The sequence below is a fragment of the Silurus meridionalis genome, chromosome 20 (genome assembly GCF_014805685.1).
Source record: "Silurus meridionalis isolate SWU-2019-XX chromosome 20, ASM1480568v1, whole genome shotgun sequence".
Taxonomy (NCBI): domain Eukaryota; kingdom Metazoa; phylum Chordata; class Actinopteri; order Siluriformes; family Siluridae; genus Silurus; species Silurus meridionalis.
This window is the reverse complement of record NC_060903.1, coordinates 13,022,268-13,035,011: the sequence shown is the minus strand read 5'-3', so window position 1 is coordinate 13,035,011 and position 12,744 is coordinate 13,022,268. Positions and strand designations below refer to the sequence as shown.

The following is a 12,744-nucleotide window of genomic DNA, read 5'->3' as shown; positions in this document are numbered from 1 at the left end:
AGTTAGCTAACCTTACATACACTCGGATTGTTAGGGCTGCAGAGTATTGTTTTGCCTGATTTATCCATTCAAACTTGCTCGTGTTACAGACTAAACAGCATATGAAATCAGATGATTTGGAGCTGACAAATGGGTCTAAGGTTATAGTGTCTGTGTCCAGCTGAGGTTAAGCTCGGCTACGCACCCAATCCAAAGCTAACATTTTCATATTTATTTTTGGCTTTAGAAATGGGTAGAAAGCAACACCCGGGTATCAGGTGTCACTTCCCCAGGCGTGTCTTTTGGCCTGCTTCAAATTCAATATGTGTGCAGTGGAAAGGTTGGAATGCCTGCTAATATCCTGAAAGATTGATTGAGGCTTCAGCTAAAGAGCAGTAAACAGCCAAGAAAACAGAGTGGCTTGGAAGTGGTCATGGCATGGACGTTAATGTTAGCTCATTCCTGTGAAATGCAAAGTTTACCTGGGTAGTCCTTTCGGCAAAGTTTGAAAGTTTTATTCAGGTCAAAAAAAAATCTGAGGTACAGTGAATAAGTATGAACACAGTTCATTAATGCAATGTAAATAAATGAACTGACTTTGTAAATGCAGGTGGATACGGGGCTGGTGTAGGAGGACTTGGTACTGGTGGACTTGGTGCTGGTGGACTTGGTGCTGGATTAGGTGCAGGAGGTCTTGGTGCAGGTAAGAGCTCAAGGCACACTTCCAAATAGGATTTGTTTTAGTAAAAGCATTTTGCAGTGATCACTTTCATAATTTTTCTTTAAAACAGGGGTTGGAGGAAAACCACCTAAAACAGGTGAGCAAACTACAAACTAAATGTTTTACATAATGTTTATATGTTATACTGCATTGCCCCCAAACCCCCCCAAATGAATGTTTACTTTTTTATTTGATAAGAAATTTAAAAAATGTTGGGTGTTTTAACAGAAACAAACTACCTGATCACATTTGGACCTCGACCACATTTACATTGACATCATCACAGTTCAAACAGTGGCTCACCCAAGCTGATTGTGTCCTTAGATTAAAACAGTACAATATGTGGAAATCTCACTTACTGTAAACAGACCCTGCTCTGATACTCCAGTGTAAATATTTTTGCGCCCATAGTCAATTTATACCATGTTGGTGTACTAGATGTATTTGGCCATTACTAAATTTCCTAAAACACCGATGATTAAACCTATGGCCCAGAAAACTGTTTGGTGAGATAAGAAATTAGATCACTGCAACCAGTGTCGATAAAATTTGTAGCAGACTTGTTGGCTGCTTTGAGAAGGACTTTTCACTCTTTTAAAGAAGCATTAGCACTTTAACACTTTCCCAGTATCGGAGTTTCACTGGAGAGGGAAAAAAAGAGTTAGAGTTTTAGAAATTTGTACACATGAAACCTTTATGTCAGTGTGTTTACAAAAGAAGTCATCAGTGACTCTAAGTGAAATTAGATACAGTTTAGAGTTTAGAGAGTATCTGTTTAAGAGCTTCTATAGTTTTTGCTGAGTGCCTAATATACCAATAATTAAGGAGCGAGTACTTCATCTATATGCATGATCTAAAATATCTATTTATTTTAATGTATCATGTCACTTTTTTAACTTAATATGGACTCTAGACTCTTATAAGTATCTTATTATTTTGACTTCAGACTTTTTTTGCATCTGTTTTTTTCTATTATACCTCTACCAACTTCCAACAGTATAAAATGTATGGATATTGAATAATAAGGCTTGATATTGGTTGTACATGGTGAGATTTGCACAGGCTTTTTAAGTGTAAACATATGTATGAAAAAAGAAACAGAATATGGGTGCAACCTTATAACTCTGGATGAAGAAAGCAATTATGGTGATATTCATGTAGACATTGGAAAGTCTCCTAAATTTCAAGACTTTTTACTGTACAATGTTCAACCACATTGGAAAGTGATCACAGATATCAGCTTAATGTGCTTACAGACAATTTGTCTGAGGGTAACAATTTTTTATCCAAGGAAAGAATATTGACACAATAACTCCACAGTTTAGTGGCTGGTAGGTAGGAACAATCTGAATCCAAGAAAACAAACAAGTTAAATTGATCTTTCACATTGCAAATTGCAATTTGAGGAATCACACATTTTTTACTAGAGCTATAATGTGCATGCAAAAGTAATCGATTCAGTGCAGTTTAAATTGTGGTTTCTTGATTCATCACTGTAACCTCTTTCTGGCACTTTTTATACATAGTTTGATGTAGCACAGTCCAGAATTCTTTCCATACAGTACGCCCATGTTGCCCTCTTCAAAGTCAGGATTTATATCATTTAAGACTTCTTATTTCTTGTTCTCCCAAGGATATGGACTGTATTTGAATTGCCAATATAGGATTTTTTCTACCGCTGCAGCATTCCCTTCCACTCACTTGGCAGCCTGCGTTTTATACATAGCAGATAAACTGAATATCAGGAATATAACTGAATTTAGAAAGAATTTGTAGCTTAATAATGAATATCCTGTCATAGTTAAATTAAAAACTCAATATGAGAAGTCACATAATTTGTGGTCTGTAGTGGGAATCTGTGTGGAAAGTCTATGGATTGTCCATAATATATGTGGATTTCAGATAAGATGAGAAATGAATTTACCATGATTTATGAGGCTTTATTTCAGGTATCTTTTTATAGTCACCAAGTAGTGCATTGCATTGACATGGATGTTAAAATGTAGAAGGGCCGGTGACATTCAAAATCCATCAGGGGTTAAAATGTTGGACTTCTGATCTGAAAGGTGTGAGTTCAAATCCCTTCACTAAAAAGCTGACACTGCTGCAAGGCCGTCACCCTAATCTGCTCAGTTGTATAAATGAGATAATTGTAAATCGCTCTGGATAAGGGCATCTGCAAAATGCCGTTAATGTAAATGTAAATCAGTGCAATGTAACTCTCAGTGTGAAGGTACCACCTCTTTAAATTTCCCCTTAGCATAAAAACAGCAATAAGGTTCCAATTTCAACAAAATACTAACTTAATATAACAAACGTAAATTTTTTGGAATAAAAAAAAATGACCAACTTGGCGGTGGCTATTTTTACCAGCAGTGAAACTTGCCATTAAAAACATACTTCCAGCTAAAAATCATTAAAATAAAGCCAGTGATATTATGACATTGTTTTTTCCTGGCTTTTTTAAACCTTTGTAGATCCTGTTGAAGCTTGCTTCATTAACTGAACAGAGTTCTTTAAACCAAATAAATAATACTCTGGAGCATTTAAGTGCCAACAATATCCAACTCCATAACTGGCGAGGAATTCTTCATTCGCACTTTTGATGAACTTATCATAACCTCCAGTTAAGGTTAGTAGAGGACACAAACTGCAATTCAACTAAACACAGACTTGTGGGTAATTCATTTGTACATTTGCGAAAATAGAATTAACATGTACATTTTGAGCTTTTGTAGAGGGAAGGGATCCAATATGAATTTGCAGGATTAACTGTTCATTAACAATAACAGGACTCGAAAGGTCTCTGGGGAGATAAGACAAAAAAAAGAGCAGCTGCTTTTTGTCTTTTCACACAGTCAGAAACGCTTTGTGTTTTTTAATCGTTAAAATCATTGTTGTTCTTAACTGTCTATAAAAGAAAATGTAAATCAAGAAGGGTCCCAAAGGTTCCTATGTTTCTACCTGGAAAGACAGAAATAGAGCAAGCAATAGAGAGCTAAAGAAAGAGAGAGACAAGAAAAGGTTGATAGAGCATGAGAGAGAAGGCCAGGCTGATGAGTCAGGAGGAACGCCAGTGTCTTAAGGAGCACATGTGCTTCTCGTTAGCTGGCTCAAACCTGTCCCCGAGTCACTCACTGCTGGCCTCTGATAGTGAATAATGACTCCTCTCGGCCCAGGTCCTCAGTGACAAGGCAAACCTCCTAATCATTCCCTGGCACAATCCACAGACATTTTTTGGGCAAACAGTGACCTTGGGAAAGTAACTTAAAACGGCAAGGAAAATTTCCCATTCCCTATCAATATTCTTTGAGGTGCAAGTCACTCATTTTTGTTTGTTTCGCCTCACAGTTTTTGCCCAATAAGTCATTACATTGCCATGTGTGTAATGTTTCAGTTCTTACCAACCATGTTGGAACCGTGTCTTCTTATCCATTTTTTTCTTATTCAAGTGGAACATGTAGACTCTAGAGACTAGAGAGATGTAAGCTAACTTTTTATTTGGAAACCTTTCCTTCAATATATTTCAGCAGTTTCTGTTCCTTGCCATTTGCTACAATATGGTCATCATCAAAATGTGGTTTTACTTTTGGTGTATGATTCATTACAGAGGGTTTTTTTTGTCAAAAGCTTAGTTACTAGTGTTTTGACAGTTATGTAAAAAATACTAATCTTGCCTTAAAATACAAGATAAGTCTCATCCTAGCTTTCAGATGTGTAGTATTTAGGTCATAAAAGACATAAAATGTTCTACATAAATGCCGAAAGAACAAAAAACACAGCAATGGTTTAAATGTATGGCTTAATTACTTTTTCATTGCAGTGATTTGGGAATAGGGATAGGAAAGTAATGAGTAAAGATTACTTATATTCCTGATCACATTCGACAGCATCTTTCAAAATGGATGACTTTTACTCATGCCCTTAAATATCTTTGAGAAATTCTGGTAATCATCAAATCATCATTTCCTCCATTTTGAGTGAAACACATTAGATTCCTGTCAATCTAGTTTAAAACAATGGGAACAATAAGTAAACATGCAGGTTGGAGAGGAGACAGAGGAACGAACTTGTGAGCTCAGTTTATTGGCCGTATCATTCCTCAAGTCTGACTTGTGAGCATCGCGTTCATGTGTCGACCATCTGGACATGTTTTACAGCTGAACATACCATCGGTGCTGGCAAGTTTATTAAAATTTTCTGATGCACGATTTGCACCATAGCCTTTCACTGTAAATCAGGTGTCTTGCATGGTGTGATAAACATCTATAAACATGTCAAAACTTGGTGCTTACAAATTGCAAGACTTTTTTTTAGCTTATTTATGCAATGGAGAAGTATGGTGAAAGTCAGAAGGAGTTGCATTGTGTGTTTGTGGATTTAGAAAAAGCATACGACAGGGTGCCGAGAGAGGAGTTGTGGTATTGTATGAGGAAGTCAGGTGTGTCAGAGAAGTATGTCAGGGTGGTGCAGGACATGTATGAGGACAGTGTGACAGCAGTGAAGTGTGCAGTAGGGACAACAGACTGGTTCAAGGTGAGGGTTGTACTTCTTCAAGGATCGGTGCTGGGCCCTTTCCTGTTTGCAGTGGTGATGTACATTTTGACAGGCGAGGTCAGACAGAAGTCTCCATGGACTATGATGTTTGCGGATGATATTATGACTTGTGGTGAGAGTAGGGAGCAGGTTGAGAAAAGCCTGGACAGGTGGAGGTATGCGCTGGAGAGAAGGGGAATGAAAATCAGTAGGATTAAGACAGAGTGAACGTGTGTGAATGAGAGGGAGGGCAGTGGAGTGGTGCGGTTGCAGGGAGAAGAAATGAAGAAGGTACCTGGGGTCAACAGTGCAAATTAATTGAGAAGTGAAGAAAAGTGTGCAGGCAGGGTAAAGTGGGTATAGAAGAGTGGCAGGAGTGATTTGTGATAGAAGAGTATCTGCATGAGTGAAAGGGAAAGTTTATAGGACTGTGGTGAGACCTGCGATGTTGTATGGTTTAGAGACAGTGGCATTGAGTAAAAAACAGGAGGTGCAGCTGGAGGTAGCAGAGTTGAAGATGTTAAGGTTTTAGTTGGGAGTGACGAGGATGGACAGGATTAGAAATGAGTGTAGGACGTTTTGAAGACAAGGTGAGGGAGGCGAGATTGAGATGGTTTGGACATGTGCAGAGGAGGGACATGGGGTATATGCTTTATAGCTTTATAGATGGCCAAGGAGGAGGTTTATAGATGTGGTGAAGGAAGGCATGCAGGTAGTAGGTGTGACAGAGGCAGATGTAGAGGACAGGGGGGTGTGGAGACGGATGATCCGCTGTGGCGACCCCTAATGGGAGAAGCCGAAAGAAGAAGATGCCAAAACATTCAAGACAGTAGCAAGAAAATAAAATTGTACAGTCTTTAATGGTTGGTTACTTACCTATGGCTTTTAGTGAATTATGTATTAATAATGCTTTTAAGTTTGAACATGGGAAAGCATGTCAGAATGCATCATGCATTAAAAGCTGTACATGAGAACAAAGAACTGCATAATTATGTTGTAACTTGTTGGGTATTTGGCACCTGGAAAAGCTTTCCCAAAGCTTTTCATCAAGTGAATGGTGATGGTGGAGTTTATTGAGTTTAAAATCTGGGCCTAACTCTTGAGTGGTTCCATGTTGTCACCTTGTATTTATAGCATTACACTTCATCATGCTGCAGAGCAGTTTCCTATGAACCCATTCACACAGGACTCATTGTAAAGTGCCATTTGTTTTACGCTTGTTGTACCTTTTTTTATACAATTAAATAACAAAATAGTTCTTTTTGCGTATCGCAAGCTTACTTTATTAGTGCAACATACAAGCTTTCATAATAATCTAATGATAATTCAAACATCTAATGATAATTCAAACTGTTTGTTCTCTGTCCCACTGTTAATTTTGCCACAATTTTACATGAGCTGTATTGTAGCTTATGAAATTTTGGCTGTCTTTATACTTCATGTGTCTTTGACACAGTTGTACATTTTAACATCTGTTGAATGAAGCATGCTGTCCTGTGACAGCTAAATGTGGTAGTAGATGGGAGGGTGAAAATCTAATGTTAATTATTAGTTTTATTATGCTGTTATCTATGTATATTTTTCAATTGCATATTTTATGCATATAAGTCCGCTGATGGTGCTGTTGTGCATGGTTTTTACAAAAATTTGGACATTTTATATAAAGTAGATCTCTGTAGTAAGTCTGAAATAGATGCTAAAGGACAGGGTCTTAGCCTTGCTAGCCCACTGATACCAACCTCACCTTGTAGAACACATCGTGTAAATTGTAGAAGAATGTATACATGCTTCTACCAACCACTGTAAAATAATACATATTACATATTACAGTACAATAATTTTTATTATTTTACTTAGAATGTTATAAATTCTTATAAGCACATGATTGGAAAGAAGGCTTACCATTCCATATTTAGTAGACCGAGATTGTATTATATAGACGTGAGAAACAAATAAATCATCATCAGTGTCTAGTAAAGGAATGCACACTATGCAAAACGAGGCTTAACACTGTGGAAAACTGGGTGGGGGGTCATACTTGTGTTGTCAGACCTGAGGTGAAGTTACAAAGCAGTTCAACCTGGTACCTTTGTTGTAAGTAGGATAGATCGTTTTACAGATGCTTGCAAATCGGAACCATTCTCACATTAAAAAAAAAACTGAATCGTTGCCAGACAGTGTGAACAGAATTAGTATGACAGAAAGCAGTCACAGAACCAAGCAGATTAACAGAACAAACTTTTAGCATGAAAGTTTCACTGTACCTTGAAGAAGAAACTAATCCTTCATGATGACAGTGGAAGAGCAGAAGCTAGGTGAGCCAAACAGCTGCTCCTATTTATCTCAGCTCTGATCCGAGTTTGGTCTACACTAAAGAGCCTTACAACAGATCAGCAGAAGCATCATGGGAAGCAAAGAAAAAAGAGAGAGAATTCTTATTTTTTTTAATTATAGGCAATAGAGCTGAGATACAAAAATATTTGGCCGATGTTCACTTTCAGGCCGCAAGATTGAGACGGAAGAAACAATGACTTATAAGGGGGAAAATGAGAAAAGCACATTGGGGTCTTTAAGGGCTGTAGAGTTGTCACCATTCAGGAGTTGGGGCAGATAATTACACCAGAGTGCTGTTCTTAGATATCGTGTTTTGTAAATGTGCTATGACTGATAGAACTGACAAAGGCTTTGATTGGTTAAGAGGAGACAAAGTGTTGGATTACTGCAGTCAGAAAACCGATCCAAAATGTAACTGAAGTATGAAGAGAAAATCACAGTGCAAAGATATAATGGGTTTGACCCCATCATACATCCATTCCCATTATTTCTAGAACATCATTGGTACATTGGCTTTTCCTAAAAGAGAAAGAGAGGGGGAGAGAAAGAGAGAGACACAGTGTGGTTTGTCCATGGGGTCCAATTCCATGTGTCATTAGACTATCAGATGCATTGGTTGGAAAGAAATGGATAATCTATTCAGCTTGATGGGTTCCCTGCTATATTATTTTGTATATAGATCAATGCACAGTCAACCGACTAGTCTCAAAAGTATCCCTGAATGTAGTAGTGTGCGTTACGGTGTGTTATATAGCATTTATGATGTGTGCCCTCAAAAAAAGTCAGCAAGTGAATTGCTATAAGCTCTGGCTTTTATTCTTGCTTCATACATAAAACATATTATTAAAAGTCTGGCTAGTATCTTCATTTTCTCTTGACATGTTCAACCCTGAGGTGACTGTTACTTATAGCAAGAATGTTTTATGACAGCTTTACACTGCACTTGATTCTGCTAGGAATCAACACTGTTTCCACAAGCCTATGTGTTTCTGAAAAGATCATCTGTTCTCTATGAACGTGAATTAATCAGCATAGTAAAATCCTATTTTGTCACTCACCTTATGCGTCTAGGTGGATGTGATATTGCAAATTGTAGGATGTGGAAAAAGAGGTTTGCTTTGTATTATCAAGGTGTGTTGCGCTGCTGTGAAGTGTATTAAAGATTTCACATAGCTACAGAGCTGGAATAGTTCTAAAAAGCTGCATTCCTTATGGACCTTAGAATACACACTTTATTCTGAGGTAGCAGTGTAACGGTACACAAAATCCATGGTTTGGGACGTACATCGGTTTTTAAATCACGGTTCACTTTAATTTCGGTACGGTTAGGGGGGAAGAAATGCAAAAAATAAAATTGCTTGTTTTGTTTTTTTATTAACAGTTTATTACTATTAATATTTGTGATCATCAACATGTGAACAGTTTACTTTTTTTTTTTAGGTAAAATCCTTGCTTGGTTAAATAATATATAATAATAATAATAATAATAATAATAATAATAATAATATTTTACAATATAAATTGGCACAAATTATTAAATTAAATAAATGGAAAATAATTTTTTTAATAGTTTACATTTGTTCAACCCCTTTTGGACCGAAATCCCTGAACTGAAAAATTTCAGTAGGAATATGTGTACTGTAACACCCCTGTTTTGAAGTGAGTAAAAACTGCAAGCATGTTTTTTTTTTAGTTCTGATAAAGGGCAGCAAATTAAACTGAAGTGGCCAGATTTGGTAAAGTAGCCAAAAAACTGTACCCACATTTAATCAGAAGCAAAAGTATTCATGCAAATATCTACTTGACAAAGCACTAGGTTTTTGAGCATTATATGTATAAATGTAGTGAATATTTATTTAACCTTCTTTATTTAAATGTATATAATGTACATTATACACTGATCATAAAACCATATGAGTTTTTTATGCCACAAATTTGAAAGCACTTAAATGTGTAGAATCTCTTGGTAAGCGCTATCATGATAGCATGACAAAGTCCCTGTGCACAATGCAAGGTCATTAGATTAGGAACTATGAACTACTTGAACTATGCCTTGAGCAATGGATACCTATGAGATTACCTAAAAGACTGTCTGCTTCCCAGGTCTCCTCATCAGATATCACTGACCAATTTTACAAATAAGCACAAATACCCACATCCACATTCCAAAATCTAGTGGAAAGCCTTCGCAGAAGAGTGAAGTTAAAATAACTGAATATGGGAATTAGATCATGTAAAAACACCAAGACAAGTAAATAAATTCAAAATTTCACATTGCATTCTAAATAATTGCACATGATATAAATAATCATTTTGGCTGAGATTGGTGTATACAATACATAATTAGTAAGATTGAACCCCAAAGGAGCTATTCTGGAAGTGTCAAAAATTTTGGATTAATATTGTGATTATTATTATTTGGATTGCGACTGCTGTTGTTCATCTATAAGCCAACAACAGAAGAATAACACAAAACCCATGGGACAACTACAAATCGAATAGTGTCAATGGTGAAATCCAAGCAAAACATCCTGCAGTGGACGAACATAATAATTGACATTGTTCAGCTTGAAGGCTGTTTCTGTTTACGCATGCCTATTTTCTGGACAAGCACAGATCATGCTGACTGGCGATGACAGCAAAATGTAGTAATTTTCTTAAATTGCACAATTTATATAGTATATTTGAACATGAAGAACATACAGTGTTTCAAACTGTTTGTTGTAGAACTGACCCAAAAATGATTTTAATCTCAAAACCAAAAAAGATTTCTAAACTCACACAAGGTGCATTTTTTTTTACAGTTTCACATTTACTAATTCACTTATATATTATATATATGTGGTGTGCAGTCGTGGGCCAGCAAAGCCTTCTCTGCTGGCGTAAATACTATCAGAAGCACTGGCCTACATTTACAACCTAAATTCTAATATTTGTTTCATGAAATTATAGTAATTTATTCCCAACAGTTTATTCTCTTCATTTTGTAGTGTTTCTCTTGGCTGCACTGCTTCCAGTACGTATATGTGAATGTTAGATATTTTTGTCCTATGAGATTTCAGCCTCTATGTGCTGCCATGTCAATCTAATCTGCCCAGGGCCTTTAAAGTCTGTACTGCTGGCGTTTTTACCATAGTCTCCTTAAGAATTAGCTTTGTTTCTTTAACCAATTAGATTTCATATTCGCCTTACAGCACCAGCTAGCTGGCCCAGGATAGCGTCAGCATTTTTCTGTCCTCTGATTGGTTGGTCAGAGGGAAACTGTTACAGCCAAGTTCAACTGTCAAAACATGTCTATAGCCTGCTGCACACATTAATACATCTGAGTTAGACCTTTTTTATGCCTACGGAGTAAGATAAAATTGTTTGGTCTTGGACATAATTAAAAATAAATTTTCAAGAAAAACTAGACATCCTGAGGAGAGGTCAGCCAACCCCTAAGCTAGCTAGATTGTCTTAACCCGGAAAAGGGTTTGTTCACCACTTCCAGACCAGTGAATACGAGCGGTACCACTGGCTTACAGCCTCTGAGGAGCGGTGCAAATTATAAGTATGCATCTCTGCTGAGTAGGTTGTATTTGATTTACATGTTTTTGTCATGTTATTAGACAAATAATATATGTTCATGGCACAGCTGCAGTTGTAGTGTAGACATTTGGAGTTGTCTTAACTGGGTTTCTTGATTTAGTAAAATGTTATTCACCCTCCATATTTGAAATGCCTCTCTCTCTGTAATGCCACGCGTTGTTATATTGTACAGCGCCGCGATAGCGGTGGTATTAAGAGGTGGCGAGGTAAGTCCTCACTGAAGGCCCAGGTATATATGGATAGATAGATAGATAGATAGATAGATAGATAGATAGATAGATAGATAGATAGATAGATAGATAGATAGATAGATAGATAGATAGATAGATATAAAATATATCTATATATAAAAGTATTATTTTAATTTTTTTTTTTTATGTGTGTGCAAATGTCTAATTTTGAGACACTGGTAATGGAACTTATCCTGGCACTATGGCAGAGCCTTAACAGGTTGAAACAAACTTACTCGCATAACTTTCTTCCATTTATGTTTCAAACCAGGCCAAAACTTCACTGAAAGTCTTTCATAGGATGGTTGCTTAATAGTGCTCCTTAAATGCCCCTAATTTGGGATAAATAAGTTAATGCAGCAACATCCTGTACTGTTTTAGCAATTGCGAAACAAACCTTAAGGGTATCTTCCTCTGCTCTCTGATCATTCGTGCCAAGTGCTGTGCCACTTCTCTACAGTGGCTGTGACTGATTTTGCTGAACTGAATGCTGGCTTTTTTCAAGGTTAGCCTTATGGGCTTGTAGTGGAAAAGGCCAGCTAACAGTGGTTAGCATAATTTTTGGACTATTTAGTAGCATGAATCTATGATTACTTAAAGGAAAGGGGTGGGTATGTTCTTGTAGGCATTTTTTTTTTCTTTTTTTTTTTTTGGCATTTCGGTGTTGAGTGGTAATGAAAATGATTGCGATCTGCAGGAGAGCACTGCCAGTGGACTCCAGGAGCCTGTGGAGTTTTTTTGCTGAATCTGTCATCAGTTAAATGGACCAAAGCCATGGAATTCTTTGCTCACTTGAATTAAATCCTTTAGCATCCGCAATTGGTGAAGGGTGAGCGACAATAAGAGAAAGAGAGAGAGAGAGAGAGAGAGAGAGAGAGAGAGAGAGAGAAAACAAAGTTAAAGATAATACTACTATAGCTATTCAGCTTGGCTCCTTCTACCTGCATTGTTTAGCACTCCAGATGTCATGTCTGAGACATGGTATCTGAGGAAAAACAGGCAAAAAAAATAGTAAAATAAATGCTTTTGTATCCAATTTCCCTCAGCGTGGCGTTTGTTTGCACTGAGGATTAACTTACCCAAACTTCTCATGTCTGAGAGCTGGAAAGACACTTGGCCTGAAAATTGACTTTGGCTAAGCTGAGACTCGATTGAGCTTTCCTGCTAACTTCTGGCTGCTTGTTTTGTACGCTACATAACATGTATCGACAGTTCTGCTGTACTACACCAGGATCCTCATAGTACCTTCAATATTGTATAGTCATACAGTGCCTTGCATGATTTTTCACCCCCTTTGAACTTAGCCACAGTTTGAAGAATTACAAGCTAGACTGGAAAAAACATGTCAATGATTCT

General features: G+C 37.1%; 1 protein-coding gene across 32 annotated transcripts in view; it reads left to right on the top strand.

Moving 5' to 3' along the window:
• The window catches only part of elna (elastin a), a 71,212-nt gene that overhangs the window by 15,180 nt on the left and 43,288 nt on the right, over positions 1–12,744 (top strand). For all 32 annotated transcript variants that reach the window (XM_046876301.1, XM_046876300.1, XM_046876299.1 and 29 more), the window contains exons 4-5: positions 590–682; positions 771–797. In XM_046876301.1, coding sequence (XP_046732257.1) covers positions 590–682; positions 771–797 — 120 coding nt within the window. The remainder of the gene's footprint in view (positions 1–589; positions 683–770; positions 798–12,744) is intronic.